This window comes from Oncorhynchus kisutch, linkage group LG2, assembly GCF_002021735.2.
Source record: "Oncorhynchus kisutch isolate 150728-3 linkage group LG2, Okis_V2, whole genome shotgun sequence".
Lineage (NCBI taxonomy): Eukaryota > Metazoa > Chordata > Actinopteri > Salmoniformes > Salmonidae > Oncorhynchus > Oncorhynchus kisutch.
In genome coordinates this window covers 37,759,903-37,782,300 of record NC_034175.2, presented here as the reverse complement: position 1 = coordinate 37,782,300, position 22,398 = coordinate 37,759,903, and the positions used below count along the sequence as shown (strand labels likewise).

Here is a 22,398-nt window from a genome sequence, read left to right as displayed (position 1 = left end):
GAAAGCAGACCACTACCTCAAATCTGCTGCTGATAATCTGAATAATCCTTCTAAATTTTGTACATTAGGGACTGCATAATGATGTTGGGTTTTCAACCAGGGAGGTACAGGAGCTGAACCCTCCAGAGGTGTCGGACTCGGTCCTGCAGTTTGCTTCCTGGGGCGTTCGGGATCAACAGCTGGTGAGTATTCCTATGGGTCAGCTTGAAGAAAATGACTCATGCTAATGTAGGGTTTATGATGTGTACACTGCACACCGTGTACTCAATCACGTTGAGTTGATGTCCTTTACTCATGCATGGCGGTAGATTTACGATAAGTAGTTAAAGTCGGATGAAATGGGGTGAGGTGAATAGGGGCTTGTCCACAAATTGGTTGGGTATGTGTACCCATGTCTGCCCTGGGACCATACCATAACAACACAACCAAGCATACAAAATGTAGAGCAAGACACTAGGAGTTTTTTACTGGAAATCTCAGGAAGATGACATCACACAGTGAGACAACTAGCAGTGGATGGCATTCCTCCTTTGGAAAGTATGTAAGCCTTGGACAAGCCTTGTCTGAGCCAGAACCATAGGGCAGAATCTCCTGATTTTGTAGCACGAGGCAGCTTGATGACAAAATGCTAGTCTATCGCATGGCATTACCCACAATCCAGCTCCTTAATGCTGAGTGTCAAGCAGAGAGGCATCAGGTCCCATTTCTCAAATCTTTAGTTTGATTCGACTGTGGATCGAACCCCCATCAGGGCGGACACTCTAACCACAAGGCCAGAGTTGGTTTAAAGCCATAGTGTGTAGTGTTGAAGCCAAAATAGCCATTTGTGTTTGAACAAAATAGTTTGACCTTCCCTCATACTGTAAATACCAAAAAATGTACACAATCGAAAGCAGGTGCGAAGGACTCTCAATCTCAAATCAGATCTTTGAAGTCTATTGCAAAACATGAAGTCAACATGAACATGAGCCCAAGAAATATAATGTTTTTTGTTGTGTTTTACCAACCAAATGCATTGCTTTGACTCATTTTCAATCGCTGGAAGCCATGGAGAGGCATGGGCAATGTTTAAACCTCTTATGTAACAATGGTATGTATAGTTCATTCTCCAGACCCCCTTTGCTCAAAGGTGAATGTTGATTAAAGGTCGTTTTTGACATGAGAGATACATAAACAAAAGCCGTAAAAGGAACCAATTATCAAGACGGAAAACGAACAACAGTACTACTAATCAACCCGTTGCTTTAAGACATGTTGGTGGCTACCAGATCTCTCTTTGTGAGTAATTCCCTCTACCCAAGGAGTATTAAGCATGGTATAATCAGTTCATTATTTGTAAAGCTTAGACATGGAAAGTAATTAACCGTTTGATAGCATATTTATCTACTTACTGCAGTATTTATACCTGGCCCCCATGTAATCAGTTACATAGGCTGCTTACAAAGGCAGACCAATTCAGATTTTTTTTTTTCACTCATTTGTCTTTTGACCAATCAGATCATCTCTGAAAAATGTCTAATGTGAAAAGATCTGTTGTGATTGGTCAAAAGTAGTGGAAAAAGAAGATCTGAATTTGTCTGCCTGTGTAGACGCAACCCTAGAAAGCCCTTACAGTTGTGTGTGTGTGTGTGTGTGCGTGTGCGTGTGCGCGTGCGCGTGCGTGTCTGCTGGTGCGTGTGTGTGTGTGTGTGGCTCTGGTAATGACAGAGTAGGTTTCATTATTCATTAGCTCTTTCTGCATATTTGTCTGTGTTATCACTTCACATGATCTCGTTACTTATGGCCTGCCCTCTGCATATCCATTTATCTAAGCTCCTCACACCAACATTTCCTCACAGTCTCCTATCATGTAAACACATTTTCTCTATTTGTCTAAGATAAATTGTTAAAAATGACCACTTTGCCATGTGTTATGGCCTCCACCGGTACAATTTATCGCATTTCTTTTGGAACTTTCCAAGTATATTCTAAGATACAACTGGGGGAAAAAAGCTCAAAACTGGGGATAGCAAGTCAAATACTCTATTTAAGTGTGGGTTCTTTCCCTCCGCAAAGTGTGCGTTGATTCAAGAGGTTCTTCTGTGTTGTTGATTCTTCCTCCACTGAATAACTTCTTGAGCGTGTGTGAGTATAACTTTAAATCAAATCAAATGTTATTGGTCACATACACATGGTTAGCAGATGTTATTGCGAGTGTAGTGAAATGCTTGTGCTTCTAGTTCTGACAGTGTAGCAATATCTAACATGTATTCTAATAATTCCACAAAACCTACCTAATACACACAAATCTAAGTAAAGGAATGGAATAAAAACAAATGCATTTAAATATATGGATGAGCAATGACAGAGCGGCATAGGCAATATGTAGTAGATGGTATAAAATACAGTATATACACATGAGATGAGTAATGCAAGATATGTAAACATTATTAAAGTGGCATTACTAAAGTGAATAGTGTTCCATTTATTAAAGTGGCCAATGATTTCAAGGCTGGTATCTAGGCAGCAGCCTCTCTGTGTTAATGATGGCTGTTTAACAGAATGTTGGCCTTGAGATAGAAGCTGTACAGTCTGATGGCCTTGAGATAGAAGCTGTCTGATTTGAGTGTGTGTGTGTGTGTGTGTGTGTGTGTGTGTGTGTGTGTGTGTGTGTGTGTGTGTGTGTGTGTGTGTGTGTGTGTGTGTGTGTGTGTGTGTGTGTGTGTGTGTGTGTTTCACACATACGCCTCCACACACTTGTCTTAATAAACCACAAGGCTCTTTTATTTATAAGTAATGAAGCGTGATCTTATTACATAGCAGGAACATCGACTATATGTAGGTGAACGCAGTAGATTTGATATCCCATGATGAATGAAACATCTTTCTCATCAGGTGTATGTCTTTGAAAACAACATTTACTACCAGACGGATGTGAAAAGCAGTTCTTGGAGACTGACGTCTTCAGGACAAGAAGGAGTTGTCTTCAATGGCATCGCTGATTGGTTATATGAAGGTAGGACTGCCACTGTTCTGATAATATTGGTCAACAATGGTTGAGAATGTCCATAAATTGACAACCTCAGACTGGAATTCACCTATACTGTGTGGACAGTATAGGTACATTCCGCTACTCTGAAATGGCTCCCTTTGTTTATGGCCTGGGGACTGTCTTTTGTAACCACGGATAGCAAAAGGACTTGACTGGTGTCCAGCATAGAACAGGATTCACACACACACACACACACACACACACACACACACACACACACACACACACACACACACACACACACACACACACACACACACACACACACACACACACACAGTGACTGTATTTACTCTGTTGAATAGCTCTATGACGATTGTGCATCATATAGGGCCATTATTACATTCAGCTAGATTATTGGGTGTTTAGAGCAGGAAAAATAGAAATATTATTTTTACACATTATATTGTGTTGGCCAATGGAAAGTGAAGAGGCTGATAATTTTGTCATCTCCTACATGATTTCTGCCTGCCTGGCACTCCTACTGCATAATGGTTCAGCCTCTCCATGAATCCAAAGTTTAGCTGTACACACGCACATTATTATTTCTGGAGGAAGTAGAAAATAGTAAGATGAGGAGCTAAAAAAGGTAGATAATTAAAAATAAGTGTCCTTGCATTTCTTTCCAATAAAAAAAAATACACGTTATTAGTGCTGTGAATGTGTTTTGACAGGCTTATTTTGTTGTGTAAAGTGTAGAGTTACCACATGCAATGTTTTATCCACTTGGTATAAACAGTTATTAAAAAATCTCCTTTCATTGTTTTACAGAGGAAGTGCTGCACTCTCAAGTGGCTCACTGGTGGTCCCCTGACGGGTCACGACTGGCCTACCTCAACCTCAACGACACTCTGGTACCCAACATGCTCCTGCCTCGCTTCACTGGCACCCTCTACCCCAGGGGCCAACTGTACCCTTACCCCAAGGTAACAGTCAGGCCAACTGTACCCTTACCCCAAGGTAAGAGTCAGGCCAACTGTACGCTTACCCCAAGGTAAGAGTCAGGCCAACTGTATGCTTACCCCAAGGTAAGAGTCAGGCCAACTGTACGCTTACCCCAAGGTAAGAGTCAGGCCAACTGTACCCTTACCCCAAGGTAAGAGTTAGGCCAACAGTCCCTTACCCCAAGGTAAGTTAGACCCAGTACCAATTTAGACCAAGTTAGGCTAACAGCAAACTTACTCCAAGGTAAGACTTAGACCAACAGTATCCTTACTAGGGCTGTCGCGGTCATGAAATTGTGTCAGCCGGTGACTTATGCAAATTACTGCCAGTCTCACAGTAATTGACCATCATTAACATAAACACGTTTAGCATCTTTGACTTCCACGTATAGCCTACAAGCCCCTGCTGCAGACCTTTGGAATATCTATATATTTTTTAAGTAGAATAAATACATGTAATATAACCTACACCATTACAATAGAATCGCAAACTTTTACATTATTTTAGGCTCTGATCCAGTTATGCCATAAGGCTGTGGGATACACTAGTTCATTTAGCAGACAATATTTGCTTAGAATTCTGTGGCATTATTTTATAGTATGAAGAATACAATTGAACATAGCTGAATAAAATTAAATGGATATTTTCTCCAAACAATTTCCGAGGTACTGCAAATATGAGTTTATTCTGTGTTGAGCGGTTAACAAGAAAACAGGTCCACCTATATGCTCAATTTAGAGTTATTTATGCAACTTTAATTGTGATACAAACGTTGGGCTGCATCCCCCTTGTGTGGCCGTTGTGCATTTTGGCTGAATATAATAATTATAATTCCCTTTTCTCGACTGCCAGTCGCAGCACTCCAAAGCACCTCTTACTCATATGGCTCTCTCAGATATCTCAATTCTTATTAGCCAATGACCTTCAAGTGATCGGGTCCTTCTCACAGGCATCTCAGCTCCGAAGTAGGCTACAAGTGAAGACAGACACATTGGGGACGTAACTGTGCATGTCCTTATCGAATTCTGAACATGTTAGAAGAACTGTCCAAATGTTCTTTTCATCAGCCAACAAGATGAGTAGGCCTAATGAACAGCAAAAGCACTAGCATATGTCAATCTACTATCCCCCATAGTACAAACATTTTGCAATTCTATTGGTCAACGTGTTCTTCTGTGTGAGAAATAAATATTCCAAACATACTCTGGGACAGTTGTGGGATGCGATACATCCCAAATGAATACATCCACTCGCATAATTTTTTATTTTTAAAGAAATGAAGCGGATGCAACAGGTCAGAACGTTTAGCTTAAAATGCTAATAAACTATTAGGCTATTTCTACATATTATAAGAGCATGGCTGATAGACTATGTTCCAAATTCCGAATGATCCAAAATGCAATCAATTAGCGGGAAAACACCATTCTCAAAAGTGACCGCAGATAACATTATGCATGGAATGCTTTATTATAAAAGGTGAAAATAATATTTCTCGAACTGGAAACTCACGCGTCACATATGTACAGTGGGGCAAAAAAGTATTTAGTCAGACACCAATTGTGCAAGTTCTCCCACTTAAAAAGATGAGAGAGGCCTGTAATTTTCATCATAGGTACACTTCAACTATGACAGACAAAATGAGAAAAAAAATCCAGAAAATCGCATTGTAGAATTTTTCATTAATTTATTTGCAAATTATGGTGGAAAATAAGTATTTGGTCAATAACAAAAGTTTATCTCAATACTTTGTTACAGTATGCCATTAGGCTCTACACCGGTTGTAAATGAGTTATTTGGCAACTTTAACTGTGATACAAACCTTATTAAAACATTGGCCATATGGGCCAATGAGATGTGTGACTGATTTTAAAAAGTTGCAAAACAAGGCATTTGCTGTTTCTTGCCTTATTGCAAACACAATCATTCACAGGTGAAAATACATCATTCACAAGTGATAATATTGTCACCCATCAGAAATATTCTTAATTTAACCTGTTGACTCGTACAATCACATATTTGTGATCATTGTTGAGTGGTCCCTGCAGCGTACGATCTAACATATGTGATTGGAACGGTAGCAACAGAACGTATGACCCAACAAATGCGTCTAAACAGCATTGTTGGCAGAAGAGCATCTAAATCTTTTTTTTTTTGTACTGATGGAAAATAAAGGTCTTAAACTGTATTCCTCAATTTGACCTTTTATTGTAAAAGATAAATGCAAACTTCATCATCCAAGCATCACACGGAACACATCCACAGCCAAACTCATTCAATAAATCAGTCTAAATAACAGGGTGCGCTGACAAGAAAACAAAAAAGTTAGCGACCTAACAGCTGGACTAGTTTACAATGTACCACTTCTCTGGTGAGGACAAGAGACTAATGTAATGTTGTTTAGAAAATAAATGTGTGTCAGCTAAGCTAACAGCAGCTAAATTCTTTATGATGCCAGCCATGTTTGTTTACTGTATGTTTGACTTGGTGAAAACTACCTAATCCCAGAATGCCATTCACTATTAGACACAAGTCCATTGGGGTAGAAATGGGGGAAGGTATTGTGGGGATATGATGCAGGAAATATTACTATGATGGGGGGTTTATCAGTAAATGGGGAGCAAACACAAGAGAAGTTATACGCTAAATAAAAATAAACCTCTGGAAAGGGGACTGACCTGGCAATCCTGAGGTACCAAAGTTACAATCTGTTGCCATGTTCAAAACAACTGGGAAATGGGAAATCTTCGACTTCCGACTTCAGTGTGCTCAAGACAACTGGGATCTCGGGAAAAACGAGCTCAGACTGGGAAAAATCATTTTGAACGGTCATCCAACTCGGAATTCCAACTTGGGAACTTGGGCCTCTTTCTAAAGCTCTGAATTTCTGACCTGAAGATCATTGATGTCATGCTTTTACCTAGTATATTTCAGAGTTCACAGTTGTCTTGAAAGGGAACTATCAGTCAGTCGAATGAACTATCCCTTATTATAACGTCTTTGGTCTGACAGACGCCTACATGACCATCAGAATGCATTGTATGATGTCAACAGACATGGTACCACACATAGCCGGCAAATAGCTTAGCATTAGCTCATCATAATCAGGACATTCCAAAAAGTATTTTACACACATCATGTGTCCATTACAGTCTATGCAATAATTGGAATGCATGATTTGTCACAAGTACTTGAAAACATGTGAATAAAACAGTAAATACATTATGATCCATACATACATATGGTGTGCTACGGCAGAAGTGACAATGCGATATACAGAAAATAAGCCACTTTGATAGGAACGCACAAAGTCCAATTTGTAAGGAAAACAACCATGAAGGCAATGCAGGCGCCAGCCAGAAAATGTGCTGGGGAAAACGTTTGTGCAAGGCCTGTTCTGACTATAGATGCGCAATGTCTTCATACTTGATCTGGGAAAACACTAGGGAAGTGTCTGGGCTCTCGTTGAAGAGAGAAGTTTGTCCGCTAAAACATAAATTGTCCACAAGAGTGAAATTATCTACTTATTATGCGTCTTAACGAGGAGGCGAAACACACCTCATTCTAAACTGTTGTTAGAAAAGAAAACTCGTTAGAAAATAATTTGAAATTGACAGCCTATAGATAATTAGCGGCAGCATGCCTTGGTTTGAGGGCAGCGCATGTAACATTTTGGACCAGTGAGAGCATTCTGACGCCACGCGCATGAAAAACTCACGCCGGGGCGAAGGTTAGAGGTATTTGGAACTCACACTTGAAAAGGTTCATCGTGTCTTTACATATACTAAATAGTATATGTGTGAAAATAGTTTTGATTTAGAATGGACCATTATCACCATTATTATCACTTTTCTTGGAACAGGGGTAGGGTAAAAAAAGCATGTTATATGCACTTACTGTAAATAGTGAAAGGAGAATGCTTTTCCCGTGGTTCCTTTTCATGCCAGCCAGGATGGCTATACTCTTGTTCTAAAGCGAAGCAATGTGCTTAATATTAGGAAAGTTGAGAAATAAATATAGTAGGCCTAGCCTACAGAAAGCTGATGGGCTCATCCTCTTTTTAATTGAGGCCATCAACACTCTCACACAATTGCATAGCCCATGGAAATGTTTGCTCAACATGAGCTCCTGGGCTCTCATGACGTGTTTGATTCGATTTTCGATGACATTTGCATTGATGTCAGAGTGATTAGAGGTACAGTGGAGTGTGGAATACCAGGCAGTTACAGTGCCTTGCGAAAGTATTCGGCCCTCTTGAACTTTGCGACCTTTTGCCACATTTCAGGCTTCAAACATAAAGATATAAAACTGTATTTTTTTGTGAAGAATCAACAACAAGTGGGACACAATCATGAAGTGGAACGACATTTATTAGATATTTCAAACTTTTTGAACATATCAAAAACTGAAAAATTGGGCGTGCAAAATTATTCAGCCCCTTTACTTTCAGTGCAGCAAACTCTCTCCAGAAGTTCAGTGTGGATCTCTGAATGATCCAATGTTGACCTAAATGACTAATGATGATAAATACAATCCACCTGTGTGTAATCGAGTCTCCATATGAATGCACCTGCACTGTGATAGTCTCAGAGGTCCGTTAAAAGCGCAGAGAGCATCATGAAGAACAAGGAACACACCAGGCAGGTCCGAGATACTGTTGTGAAGAAGTTTAAACATCCCAAGGAGCACTGTGCAAGCGATAATATTGAAATGGAAGGAGTATCAGACCACTGTATATCTACCAAGACCTGGCCGTCCCTCTAAACTTTCAGCTCATACAAGGAGAAGACTGATCAGAGATGCAGCCAAGAGGCCCAGGATCAGTCTGGATGAACTGCAGAGATCTACAGCTGAGTTGGGAGACTCTGTCCATAGGACAACAATCAGTTGTATATTGCACAAATCTGGCCTTTATGGAAGAGTGGCAAGAAGAAAGCCATTTCTTAAAGATATCCATAAAAAGTGTCGTTTAAAGTTTGCCACAAGCCACCTGGGAGACACACCAAACATGTGGAAGAAGGTGCTCTGGTCAGATTAAACCAAAATTGAACTTTTTGGCAACAATGCAAAACGTTATGTTTGGCGTAAAAGCAACACAGCTCATCACCCTGAACACACCATCCCCACTGTCAAACATGGTGGTGGCAGCATCATGGTTTGGGCCTGCTTTTCTTCAGCAGGGACAGGGAAGATGGTTAAAATTGATGGGAAGATGGATGGAGCCAAATACAGGACCATTCTGGAAGAAAACCTGATGGAGTCTGCAAAAGACCTGAGACTGGGACAGAGATTTGTCTTCCAACAAGACAATGATCCAAAACATAAAGCAAAATCTACAATGGAAGGTTCAAAAATAAACATATCCAGGTGTTAGAATGTCAAAGTCCAGACCTGAATCCAATCGAGAATCTGTGGTAAGAACTGAAAACTGCTGTTCACAAATGCTCTCCATCCAACCTCACTGAGTTCGAGCTGTTTTGCAAGGAGGAATGGGAAAAAATGTCAGTCTCTCGATGTGCAAAACTGATAGAGACATACCAAGCGACTTACAGCTGTAATCGCAGCAAAAGGTGGCGCTACAAAGTATTAACTTAAGGGGGCTGAATAATTTTTCACGCCCAATTTTTCAGTTTTTGATTTGTTAAAAAAGTTTGAAATATCCAATAAATGTCGTTCCACTTCATGATTTTGTCCCACTTGTTGATTCTTCACAAAAAACTACAGTTTTATATCTTTATGTTTGAAGCCTGAAATGTGGCAAAAGGTCGCAAAGTTCAAGGGGGCCGAATACTTTCGCAAGGCACTGTAGCAAGTTTGGAAGGCTACTAATGACCATCAGCAGTATCAGAGCTTGGAGAAGTCTAGTTATCGTGACTAAACGGTCATGTGAATTCGACTGTCATGACTCATAGCTGCCAGTTTGGCAGTAATCTAGTCACCATAACAGCCCTAATCCTTACCCCAAAGTACAAATGAGCCAGCATTATCTTTACTCCGGTGTAGGGTTTGGTATAGCAATACTACCACTTCAAGGACGTAGCGTGTATTACTCCACTCAAATTTCATAGTGGGGTTAGGTCAACCCTTGCAGGTCCAGAGAATGAAGAAACAATTATCTGCCCATAGGGGTCCTACTTTTGTTCTCAGAAACAGGACACAGCTATTGTCACTGACTGAGTGACTGTGAAATTCTAGTGCTTTTGATTGATTGATTGATTGACTGATTGATTTGCGAAAGAGGTAGCACAATAAAGTCAAGAGACCTTTTTAATTTTGGTCCCTAAAGTGCATGGGGCAAAAAAACATAACATTACATACACGGAACAAAAATGTGTAATGCGACGTGCAACAATTTCAAAGATTTTACTGCGTTACAGTTCATATAAGAAAATCCGTCAATTTAACCAAATTTATTAGGCCCTAATCTATGGATTTCACATGACTGGGAATATAGATATGCATATGTTGGTCACAGATACCTTTAAAAAATGTAGGGGCCTGGATCAGAAAACCGGTCCGTATCTGGTGTGACCACAATTTGCCTCATGCAGCGCGTCACATCTAATTCGCATACAGTTGATCAGGCTGTTGATAGTGGCCAGTGGAATGTGGTCCCACTTCCCACTTCTGTCCCACTTCTTCAAAGGTGAAGAAGATGGATGTTGGTTAATCAGCTTCTTGATATGCCACACCTGTCAGGTGGATGGTTTATCTTGGCAAAGGAAAAATGCTCACTAACAGGGATGTAAACAAATTTGTGCACAACATTTAAGAGAAATAAGCTTTTTGTGCATATGGAAACTTCATGGGATCTTTTATTTCAGCTCATGAAAACAGTATACTGTAGATACAGACACATTACATAGATACAGACATGAAAAATGGTTCTATTGTTCAATCATCAGCCAGCTTTTGAGATTTAAAAAAAATGAAGTTACGGTCGGTATAGCTTTGAGTTGCTGTGGTAGTTTGTTCCACTCAACAGAACGGTGTACTTACCAGACTCTTAAATTTAACAAGCACATTCTGTGTAGAGTAGCCATGTACCCAAAGCCCTCTCCTGGCTCTTCCAGGGCATAAAGAAGAAACAGCTTCATCATATTACAGGTGGAATGAATAATTAAACCTGCACAGGGCTTTTTGGCTTTAGCTTTTTCATCCTGGTTAAAAAGAAAATCTTGTTTTATTCATATCAACGCTGACTGGCTTCCTTTGAAGAGCACGGTGGTGGTGGTTGCAGGGATCTGTAGCGTTAGGCGGGAAGTGCTGTGATATGCTATGGTAAGGAGAGGTGATGCTCTACCATCCTCTGTTCTGGAGGGGAAGAGTGGGGCTACCTCTCGAAGGGGCGAGAGAGCAGTGGGGTAGAGGAATGTTGCCTCGTCCGGACAAAGAATTAGAGTCAGAGAGGTTCATGGGAGGGAATCTTATAAACCACAGCAAGTTTTGATCACACACACACACGCGCGCGCACGCACAAACGCGCACACACGCAGGCAAGCACATCCGTACGTACGTACACACATACACACACGTATAACAGTATGCACATACACACACATATACAATGAGAACTTTGCACATACCCACAAGAGAGGCAGGCTAATATCGAGGGAGTCGGCGAAGAAGAGAAGTCATTTCTCTTGGAATATCAGTTGGCATATTGTTTTTTTCCTTTCACCCAGAGACCCGATTATGCTGAAAAAAGAGAATAGCGGAGCAAGGTTATAATGCGGTTGGCAATATCAGTGCAGTGAAAGCCAAAGTTTGACTCCTGTCATCTTCAAGTTAGGATCTGTGGTATGGGACTCCTCCAGCCCTGATAGACTAATGAGCTGCGTGTTTTAAGGGGAGGACTGAGCTCATCTGGGAGAAAACAATAGCCTCGTTAAGATGGGCCTTGAAGGCTTCTGCGCAACACAACTCTTGTTTGCTCCATTTGTGATTCTCCCTGGTCATTATATTCTCTGATGAGGGACTGTTTATGAACGCTGGCATTTCAAAACATGACAAGAAAATAGCAGAATGTTGTGGGGCTGTATATCACAAACTGTTCATGCCTTCTATGTATAGATTATAAAGTCTTCTACGTGTGATCTCCGTGCTCTCAATGGTGGGTGAGCACTTTGAAAAACGGTTGTGCGTGTGTTTTTTCTATTTGTGTTTTAGGTGGGGCAGGTCAATCCCACAGTTAAGCTTTACGTCGTCACCTTGGATGGGGGATCCCAGACAACTGAACTGCGACCTCCCAACAGCTTTGAAAAAAGGTATCAATTGAACAATCTTGTTTCTATGAAGAGACCAGCATGTTCAATTAAAAAAGACAACGATCGCAGCATGTCGTTCATTAAGCCCCAGTTGGCAGCATATCATTTAGTTTTTTAAATAAAAATCTGATACATAATTGTGTCCCAATGGCCCTTTGTCCACTATAGTGACTACTACATAACCATGGTGAAATGGGTCACAGAGGAGAAGATTGGTGTGCGCTGGTTGAACCGAGCCCAGAACACCTCCATCCTGACGCTATGTGAGGTCACTATGGGGGCATGTCTAAAAGTAAGCATCGTACAGTAAAAGTCAAAAGTTTGTACACACCAACTCATTCAAGGGATTTTCTTTATTTTTACTATTTTCTACATTGTAGAATAATAGTGAAGACATCAAAACTGTGAAGTAACATGTATGGAATCAGGTAGTAACCAAAAAAGTGTGAAACAAATCCAAATATATTTTATATTTTAGGTTCTTCAAATTAGCCACATTTTGCCTTGATGACAGCTTTGCACACTCTAGGCATTCTCTCATCCAGCTTCACCTGGAATGCTTTTCCAACCGTCTTGAAGGAGTTCCCACATATGCTGAGCACTTGTTGGCATTCTCTTAACCAGTTTCATGAGATGCATTTCAATGAACAGGTGTGTCTTGTTAAAAGTTAATTTGTGGAATTTATTTCCTTCTTGATGCATTTGAGCCAATCAGTTGTGTTGTGACAAGGTAAGGGTGGTGTACAGAAGATATCCCTATTTGGTCCATATTATGGCAAGAACAGCTCAAATAAGCAAAGAGAAATGACAGTCCATCATTACTTTAAGACATGAAGGTCAGTCAATGCGGAAAATTTCAAGAACTTTGAAAGTTTCTTCAAGTGCAATCGCAAAAACCATCAAGCGCAATGATGAAACTGGCTCTCATGAGGACCGCCACAGGAAAGGAAGTGTTTCCTCTGCTGCAGTGGATAAGTTAATTACTGTTACCAGCCTCAGAAATTGCAGCCCAAATTAATGCTTTACAGAGTTCAGGTAACAGACACATCTCAACATCAACTGTTGAGAGGAGACTTCATGAATCAGGCCTTCAAATCAAAACAAATTGTATTTCTGCCGAATGCAACAGGTGTAGACGTTACAGTGAAATGCTTACTTACAAGCCCCTAACCAACAATGCAGTTTTAAGAAAATTAAGTGTTAAAGAATAAAAATTATTATTCTACACTGTAGAAAATCATACAAATGAAGAAAAGCCCTTGTATGAGTAGGTGTGTCCAAACTTTTGAGTGGTACATGTACACGTTACTGTCTTTACGCTGTGAAAGGTCTGATGGGTTGTCCATGTCTACAGTTCAAGGTTTGAGCATCAGACACATATACCCTGCACTAACCTCTCTCTGTTTCCTCCTCAGAAACATGTGATTACATCAGAGAAGTGGCTTGATCGTCAGGTAAGCATGCATAAGGTTTGTCATATTGTTATTACACAGATATTACACAAGTTCATTCAATAATTTCTTGTGCAATACTTTTCACTGGAGAGGGATACAAAGGAAATACCTTGCAAAACCAGAAAATCTGCCTATTTTTTCTGGTCATGACCAGTTGGCTACACTCTTTTTTCTTACAGAATGAAGAGCCATTGTTTTCCAAGGATGGGAATACCTTCTTCCTGACCATGCCAATAAAACATGGTGGACGAGGGTCATTCCACCATATCACCATGATATCTGACCAGGTAGGATGTTCAGCTGTCATAGTTGTGGTAAAGAAAGTCTCAATTAGGTTATTCGCTCTCTGTTGTCCCCCATGATAAAATTGGGGAGGGGACTGTGGACCTGTCTCCGTCCGTTAGTGCTTTAATACGTTAGTCACACACGACATCTCAGACAGAACTGGCTTGATTTTGAAGAAACTTGTGTGAATAATGCGTCTTGCCATAGAGATCCGGTATTTACAAAATTACATTGATTGGCCAGATGGTTGTGCTATAACAAGAGATTGAAAATGCAAACTTTGAAAGGTCACGCCCCTCACACCATTTGACCTAAACTTTCACTTCGGCATGGTCTAGTACATACTGTAAATGCATATAAATCAGTCAAAGATATTCATATTGCAACAACATTTTTTACACATGTTGTAAACACTGTCAAGAATCATTCATATCGACCACATGGTGGCACTATAATGAGGACATGTTTATATGTCTTGTTCTGTTTGACTCTTGATCTGTTTGGAACACATGTTAACCTCACTTGGGTACGCTAGTGTCCTCATCAACAGCCAGTGAAAATGCAGGGTGCCAAATTCAAAACAACAGAAATACCATATTTAAAATTCCTCAAGCATACAAGTATTTTACACCATTTTAAAGATACACTTGTTGTAAATCCAGCCACATTGTTCGATTTCAAAAAGGCTTTATGACGAAAGCACACCAAAAGATTATGTTAGGTCAGAGCCACAAAAAAACACAGCCATTTTTCCAGCCAAAGAGACTAGTCACAAAAAGCAGAAAGAGCGATAAAATTAATCACTAACCTTTGATGATCTTCATCAGATGACACTCATATGACTTCATGTTACACAATACATGTATGTTTTGTGCGGTAAAGTTCATATTTATATTCAAAAATCCGAGTTTACATTGGAGCTTTATGTTCAGTAGTTCCAAAACATCCGGTGATTTTGCAGAGAGCCACATCAATTTACAGAAATACTCATAATAAACATTGCAAAAAGATACAACTGTTATGCATGGAATTTTAGATCCACTTCTCCTCAATGCAACCGCTGTGTCAGATTTGTTTTAAAACACACCATGCAATAATCTGAGTACAGCACTCAGACAACAAAACAAGCCAAACAGATACCCGTCATGTTGTGGAGTCAACAGAAGTCAGAAATAGCATTATACATATTCACTTACATTCACTTACATTTGATGATCTTCATCAGAATGCACTCCCAGGAATCCCAGTTCCACAATAAATGTTTGTTTTGTTCGATAATGTTCATAATTTATGTCCAAATACCTCCTTTTTGTTCACGAGTTTAGCCCAGTAATCCAAATTCATGAGGTGCGAGCAGAGAAAAGTTAAAAAGTTCCATTACAGTCCGTAGAAAAATGTCAAACGATGTATAGAATCAATCTTTAGGATGTTTTTAACATAAATCTTCAATAATGTTTCAACCGGAGAATTCCTTTGTCTGTAGAAATGCAATGGAACGCAAGCTAACTCTCACGTGAACACGCGTGGTCAGCTCATGCCACTCTGGCAGGCCTCTGACTCATTCAGCTCCCATTCCCCCCTCCTTCACAATAGAAGCATCAAACAAGGTTCTAAAGACTGGTGACATCTAGTGGAAGCCTTAGGAAGTGCAATATGACCCCATAGACACTGTATATTCGATAGGCAATGACTTAACGAACTACAAACCTCAGATTTCCCACTTCCTGGTTGGATTTTTTCTCAGGTTTTTGCCTGCCATATGAGTTCTGTTTTACTCACAGACATCATTCAAACAGTTTTAGAAATGTCAGCGTGTTTTTTATCCAAATCTACTAATTATATGCATTTGCTAGCTTTTCGGGCTGAGTAGCAGGCAGTTTAATTTGGGCCCGCTTTTCATCCAAAATTCCAAATACTGCCCCCTACCCTAGAAAAGTTAAGGGATATGAGTCTAGCTATCCCATGTGATATCTCAGACACCACTGACCTGATTACACTTGGGTGAATGATGCTTCTTGCCATGATGCTTCTTGCCATTCTTGCCAAAATTATACTGATTGACCCAAGGGGGGGGCGCTGCATCTTTCATGGGGGACATGTTTACTGCCTTGTTTTGTTATACATCGCACATGGGCTACACAAGGTTATGTTGAGTCTAGCGTGTCGCTGCAGGTGATGTAATGTGTGTTTGTTTTGTTTCCCTGCTCAGTTCAATGGTGATGAGGTCAACATGCGCCACCTGACCTCTGGCAGCTGGGAGGTGTCTCAGATCCTGGAGTATGATGAGGAAGCAGATACAGTGTACATTACTGATACTCTGACATAGGGTTGCACAATTCTGGTAACTTTCCCAAAATCCCAGTGGAAGATTCACATAATCAGGAGGGAGTAAGCAGAAAATTCAGAATTCTCCAACTAGGATTACTGGAAAACCTGGGAAGTTTGGGAAAGTTACCGGAATTTTCAACCCTACTCTGACATGCCTACGATGTAGGGCTGAATTCAGTTGCAAAATATTGTTCAGGATTGTCATGCCGACTGAACATGGACAACATATCATAACAACATATTTTCTTCTCTTTCTATAGTTATTTCCTTAGCACAGAAGATAGTTCAATACAAAGACAACTGTACAGGTACTGTATACATTCATTTAAATAGAAAGTATAGTAATTGCCAATATGCAGATGTTAGGCATCCAACAGATATCAACTCTGGTCCAAACATTTGTCTAGAGGTAAAGTGCATTTGGAAAGTAGTCAGACCCCTTAACTTTTTCCACATTTTGATAAGTTACAGCCTTATTCTAAAACTGATTACATATTTTATATCATTCTACACAATATCATTCTACACACAACACCCCAAAATGACAATGTGAAAACAGGTGTTTAAATATTTTTGCAAATGTAAAAAAAAAAATATATATAAATATATATATATATATATATATATTTACATAAGTATTCAGACACTTTGCTATGAGACTTGAAATTGAGCTGTTTCCTGTTTCCATTGATCATCCTTGAGATGTTTCTACAACTTGATTGGAGTCCACCTCTGGTAAGTTCAATTGATTGGACATGATTTAGAATGGCACACACCAGTCTGTAGGTCCCACACTTGACAAGGTCCCACACTTGACAGTGCATGTCAGAGCAAAAACCAAGCCATGAGGCCAAAGGAAAGGTCTGTAGAGCTCCGAGACAGGGTTGTGTCGAGGCACAGATCTTGGGAGAGGTACCAAAAAATGTCTGCAGCATTGAATGTCCCCAAGAACACAGTGGCCTCCATCATTCTTAAATGGAAGAAGTTTGGAACCACTAAGACTCTTCCTAGAGCTGGCCACCTGGCCAAACTGAACAATTGGGGGAGAAGGGCCTTGGTCAGGGAGGTGACCAAGAACCCAATGGTCACTCTGACAGACCTGCAGAGTTCCTTTGTGGAGATGGGCGAAACTTCCAGAAGGACAACCATCTCTGCAGCACTCCACACCAATCAGAACTTTATGGTAGAGTGGCCAGAGGGAAGCAAATCCTCAGTAAAAGGCACCTGACAGCACTCTCCAAAACGCACCTAAGGACTCTCAGACCATGAGAAACAAAATGATTTGGTCTGATGAAAATTTTGGAATAAATGCCAAGTGTCACTTCTGGAGGAAACCTTTCACCATCCCTACTTGAAGCACGGTGGGGGCAGCATCATGCTGTGGGATATTTTTTAGTGGCAGGGACTGGGAGACTAGTCAGAATCGAGGGAAAGATGAACAGAGCAAAGTACGGAGAGATCCTTGAGAAAACCTGCTTCAGAGTGGTTAGGACCTCAGACGGGGGTGAAGGTTCATCTTCCAACAGCACAATGACCCTAAGCACACAGCCAACCAGAGCACGGACTTGAACCCGATCGAACATCTCTGGAGAGACATGAAAATAACTGTGCAGTGACGCTCCCTATCCAACCTAACAGAACTTGAGAGGATCTGCCGAGAAGAATGGAATAAACTCCGCAAATACAGGTGTGCCAAGCTTTTAGCGTCATACCCAAGAGGGTATTATGTGTGTAGATTGATGATGGAAAAAAAACTGTTCAATACATTTTAGAAGGCTTAATAAAATGTGGAAAAAGTATGTGGTCTGAATACTTTCCGAATGCACTGTATATTGTAGGGACCAAGCTCTCAAGTTAATTTGACTCTGACCTCTTACCGTATAGTATTTTCTCGACTTCTTTCAATCAGGGTGTCGGCGGTAAACCCATTTCAACGTGAATGCCTGACCTGCTCCCTGTTCAAAACACAATGCTCCTACTACGATGCAGTCTTCAACCAAGACTATCAATATGTCCTGCTGAACTGTAGAGGTAACAGTTCAATAAAGATAATCAGTTCAATCTGAGTTGGATACATGCCACCTGTAATTTTGCAGTGTGTTTTATATAACATTTTCAGTTGAATGTACAACATATGAATTACAATAATAATTAGCAGACATTCAGTGATGTTTAAAATGTTGTCATGAAATGCTTAACAAATGATTAGAAATTCTTACAAGAACAAAAATGGTTATACTTGGTCTCGTTTCTGCAGGTCCTGGTATACCAAGAACCACCCTTTACAAACTGAATGACATGAGCAGTAAGTTCAAGAGCACCATCAATTCAAACAATAACAACCATGGCACTGTGTGTATACTGCTTGCTTGTGTAAGAAAGGAAGAACAGTGGGATGAAGGGAAGAAAGGATTTTCTATACTATTTACTGCAGAATCCAGCCTATTGACCAATGGGACCTGGTCAAAAGTAAGGCTCTAAATAGGGAATAAAATGCCATTTGTAAAGCAGTCTAGGATACTGGAGTAGATACATGATCAACCTCTTCTTCCTTTGCAGGCACACTCCGTGAGTGATGTTGATTATTTCACTCATTAAAGTTGCGGCATTATATCCTCCGTAAGGGCCACAACAAATGTATATCGCTGAATCAGTTTCCTAGCAATTTGATCATCATTTAGATGGATGTGGTACAATATTTAACTGAACCCTGGGTATCCTAAAGCATGTGTGTGCATTGAGTGGGATGTGTTTGGAAAATGTGTGTGTGAACAGATATGGTAATGTGATTAAATGAAAGGAGTCATGTCTATTGAATCAGTTCTACCATATGATTTAATTATGCTGCTCGTTTCAATTTAAATGGGTTTAATTTTCAACTATGGATGTGTCTATTTTAGGATATTATGGCATACAATGTGCCTTTAGAAAATATTCATACCCCTTGATTCCACATTTTGTTGGGTTAAAGCCTGAATTCAAAATGGATCAAATAGATTGTTTTTCTCACCCATCTATGGTACACACAATACTAATAATAATAATGACAAAGTAAAAACCTGTTTTTAGACATTTTTGCAAATGTATTGAAAATTAAATACAAAAATGATCTAATTTACATAAGTATTCACGCCCCTGAGTCAATACATGTTAAAATCACCTTTGGCAGCAATTACAGCTGTTTCTTTCTGGGTAAGTGTAACGCAGACGCTGGGAGTCAGGACGCAAGTACAGGAGGTGAATTTAGTCAAAAATAGAACAGAGAGGGGGAGCCGGAGTAGACGTGACAGTAAGTCTCTAAGAGCTTTGCACACGTGGATTGTACAATATTTGCACATTATTATTATTTTTATTTCTTCAAGCTCTGTCAAGTTGGTTGTTGATCATTGCTAGACAGCTGTTTTCAAGTCTTGCCATAGATTTTCAAGCTAATGACAAGCATACCCATAACATGATGGAGCCACCAACATGCTTGAAAATATGAAGAGTGGTACTCAGTGATGCGTTGTGTTGGAATTTCCCCAAACATAACGCTTTGTATTCAGGACATTTTTTTAAATATTTTTTTATTCTGTATTTTTTTTAGTTCCTTCTTTTCACTCTATCATTTAGGTTAGTATTGTGAAGTATCTACAATGTTGTTGATCCATCTTCAGTTTTCTCCTATCACAGCCATTCAACTCTGTAACTGATTTAAAGTCACCATTGGCCTCATGATGAAATCCCTAAGCAGTTTCCTTCCTCTCCGGCAACTGAGTTAGGAAGGATGTCTGTATCTTTGTAGTGACTGGGTGGATTGATACACCATCCAAAGTGTAATTAATAACCATGGCGCGAGATGGTTGGAGTCGTCAACAAAACCGCAGGCCAAAAACTATGACGACAAGTTTTTGAACTACCGGTAGTCTCTTTGATAAGATATACAGGATAAAGTAATCTGTGCATTTGAACGACAACATAAATACACCTATTTCACTTTTGCATGTCAAAAACCAAATCACCACTGCTGCGCATGCTGCCACTGTTTTGAACAGATTAGATTATACTATTTAGAACGAGCAGGAAGCTCACGAACGAACGAGTGCAACAGGGAGAACGCAATCAGCATACAGATGCAATAAGTTAAAACACATTATCTAACTGGGGATAGCTATCTATCATAATATCACAAAGCATGACACGCTAGCCAGTAAATTTTCATTCTGAAATAACTTCATATTTCTGAGTTAGTCAGAGGAGTTTAGAAAGACTTGAAATTGGCATGGGAGCTAACGAGCCAGCAAGCTAACAGCTGAAACGACCAAAGTATTTCTCAGTGTTACTGTAGCTGAATGATCAATATTGCCTTGTGATACACCAAGTTTTATGCTGTTTTAGTCCACACAACATGTCGCCCTGTCACCTACAGTAGAACCTGATAAATAACAACATCAGGGGGAAACGATACAATTAGCCATGATTTTTTTTGTCCTACCAGATCTGCGATGAGAAGATTCTAGGTGGGGTATCCATCTGTCCTTTGACCCTTGTTGGATGTAGTTTTCTGGTTTATCAGGTCCCAGGCTCTTAAGACTTTTATGATCATTTAATTACAAGTTAATTACAATTTGCTTTTTGCTTTTTCGCCTAAAAAGGCAGATCTATTGTAGTCTCACATGTGGAAAGTAAGCCGTCTGGGGCGAGAGACTCATTGGGAGGAGGAGACTAGAGCAGACCCAGAAGTTCTGACTGAACCAAAGCATATTTGAGCCCCGCTGGATGGTCCATTTACTTTTTGCTGTTATAATTTATGCTATGAAATCCTGTGATTTCATTTGGGCTTTTCCCACTCATAGCAAATAGCTGGCAACACAATCCAAGCAATGTTCTCGCGGACATTGCACACATGGAGGCGGAACAGGCACTGCTGGCAGTCACTGAGGGGCAGAGCAGTAAGTAACTGAATAGCTTGTTTTGAACTATATATTTTTGAAACAGGAAAATTCACACATTGCAATTTTATGAGCATTTAAAACATAATCTTTGATTCATTTAATATATATATATTATATACACACAGATTATAATAATTTATTCAATATATATTTATGAACTTTTTTGGCCAAATGAACCAGTTTTATATATATATTTATTTTGTATTTATTTATTGACAAGAACAAAAAATATTTAACCTTTATTTAACTAGGCAAGTCAGTTAAGAAAAAATTCCAATTTACAATGATGGCCAAACCTTCCTCTAACCCGGACTCTGGGACAATTGTGCCCCATCCTGTGGGACTCCCGATCACAGCCAGTTGTGATACAACCTGGGATCGAACCAGGGTCTGTAGTGACGCCACTAGCACTGCAATATATATATATATTCCAAAAAAATACCAATCACAAGTGGGTCGCCACCCCTAACGCCGTAATGGGCGAGCCACTGCCAAACTTCACCGCTCTGAAACGGATATTCAAAGTCTGCTTTTTTATTTTTACCCATCTACAAATAGCTGGCATTCTTTGCGAGGCATTGGAAAACCTCCCTTGTCTTTGTGGTTCAAAAATCGAAATCAAATTTTATTGGTCACATACATATAGTTAGCAGATGTTAATGGAGGTGTAGAGAAATGCTTGTGCCTCTAGTTCCGACAGCGCAGTGATATCTAACGAAATGCTTGTGCATCTAGTTCCAACAGTGCAGTAGTATCTAACAAGTAATCTAACAATTCCCCAACTACTACCTTATACACACAAATGTAAAGGGATGGAATAAGAATACGTACATATAAATATATGGATGAGCGATGGCAAGACGCAATAGATGGTGTAAAATACAGTTTATACATATGAGATGAGTAATGTAAGATATGTAAACATTGGATATGTGTTTGAAATTCACTGCTCAATTGAGGGACCTTACAGATAATTATCCAGAAAAGAGCCTTTAACTTCTACAACCACCTAAAAGGAAGTGATACCCAAACCATCCATAACAAAGCCATCATCTAAAGAGAGATGAACCTGGAGAAGAGTCCCATAAGCAAGCTGGTCCTGGGGCTCTGTTCACAAACACATCCCACAGAGCCCCAGGACAGCAGCACAATTAGAC

At 40.0% G+C, this 22,398-nt stretch overlaps 1 protein-coding gene across 1 annotated transcript in view; it reads left to right on the top strand.

Annotated features, from left to right (window-relative positions):
• Positions 1-22,398, top strand: part of LOC109904117 (inactive dipeptidyl peptidase 10-like) — an 81,924-nt gene that overhangs the window by 39,560 nt on the left and 19,966 nt on the right. The window contains exons 7-16 of the mRNA XM_031802055.1: positions 101-182; positions 2,875-2,995; positions 3,803-3,957; positions 12,143-12,240; positions 12,409-12,532; positions 13,656-13,694; positions 13,874-13,981; positions 16,189-16,280; positions 16,568-16,620; positions 21,143-21,238. Of these exons, the coding sequence (XP_031657915.1) occupies positions 101-182; positions 2,875-2,995; positions 3,803-3,957; positions 12,143-12,240; positions 12,409-12,532; positions 13,656-13,694; positions 13,874-13,981; positions 16,189-16,280; positions 16,568-16,620; positions 21,143-21,238 (968 nt within the window). The remainder of the gene's footprint in view (positions 1-100; positions 183-2,874; positions 2,996-3,802; positions 3,958-12,142; positions 12,241-12,408; positions 12,533-13,655; positions 13,695-13,873; positions 13,982-16,188; positions 16,281-16,567; positions 16,621-21,142; positions 21,239-22,398) is intronic.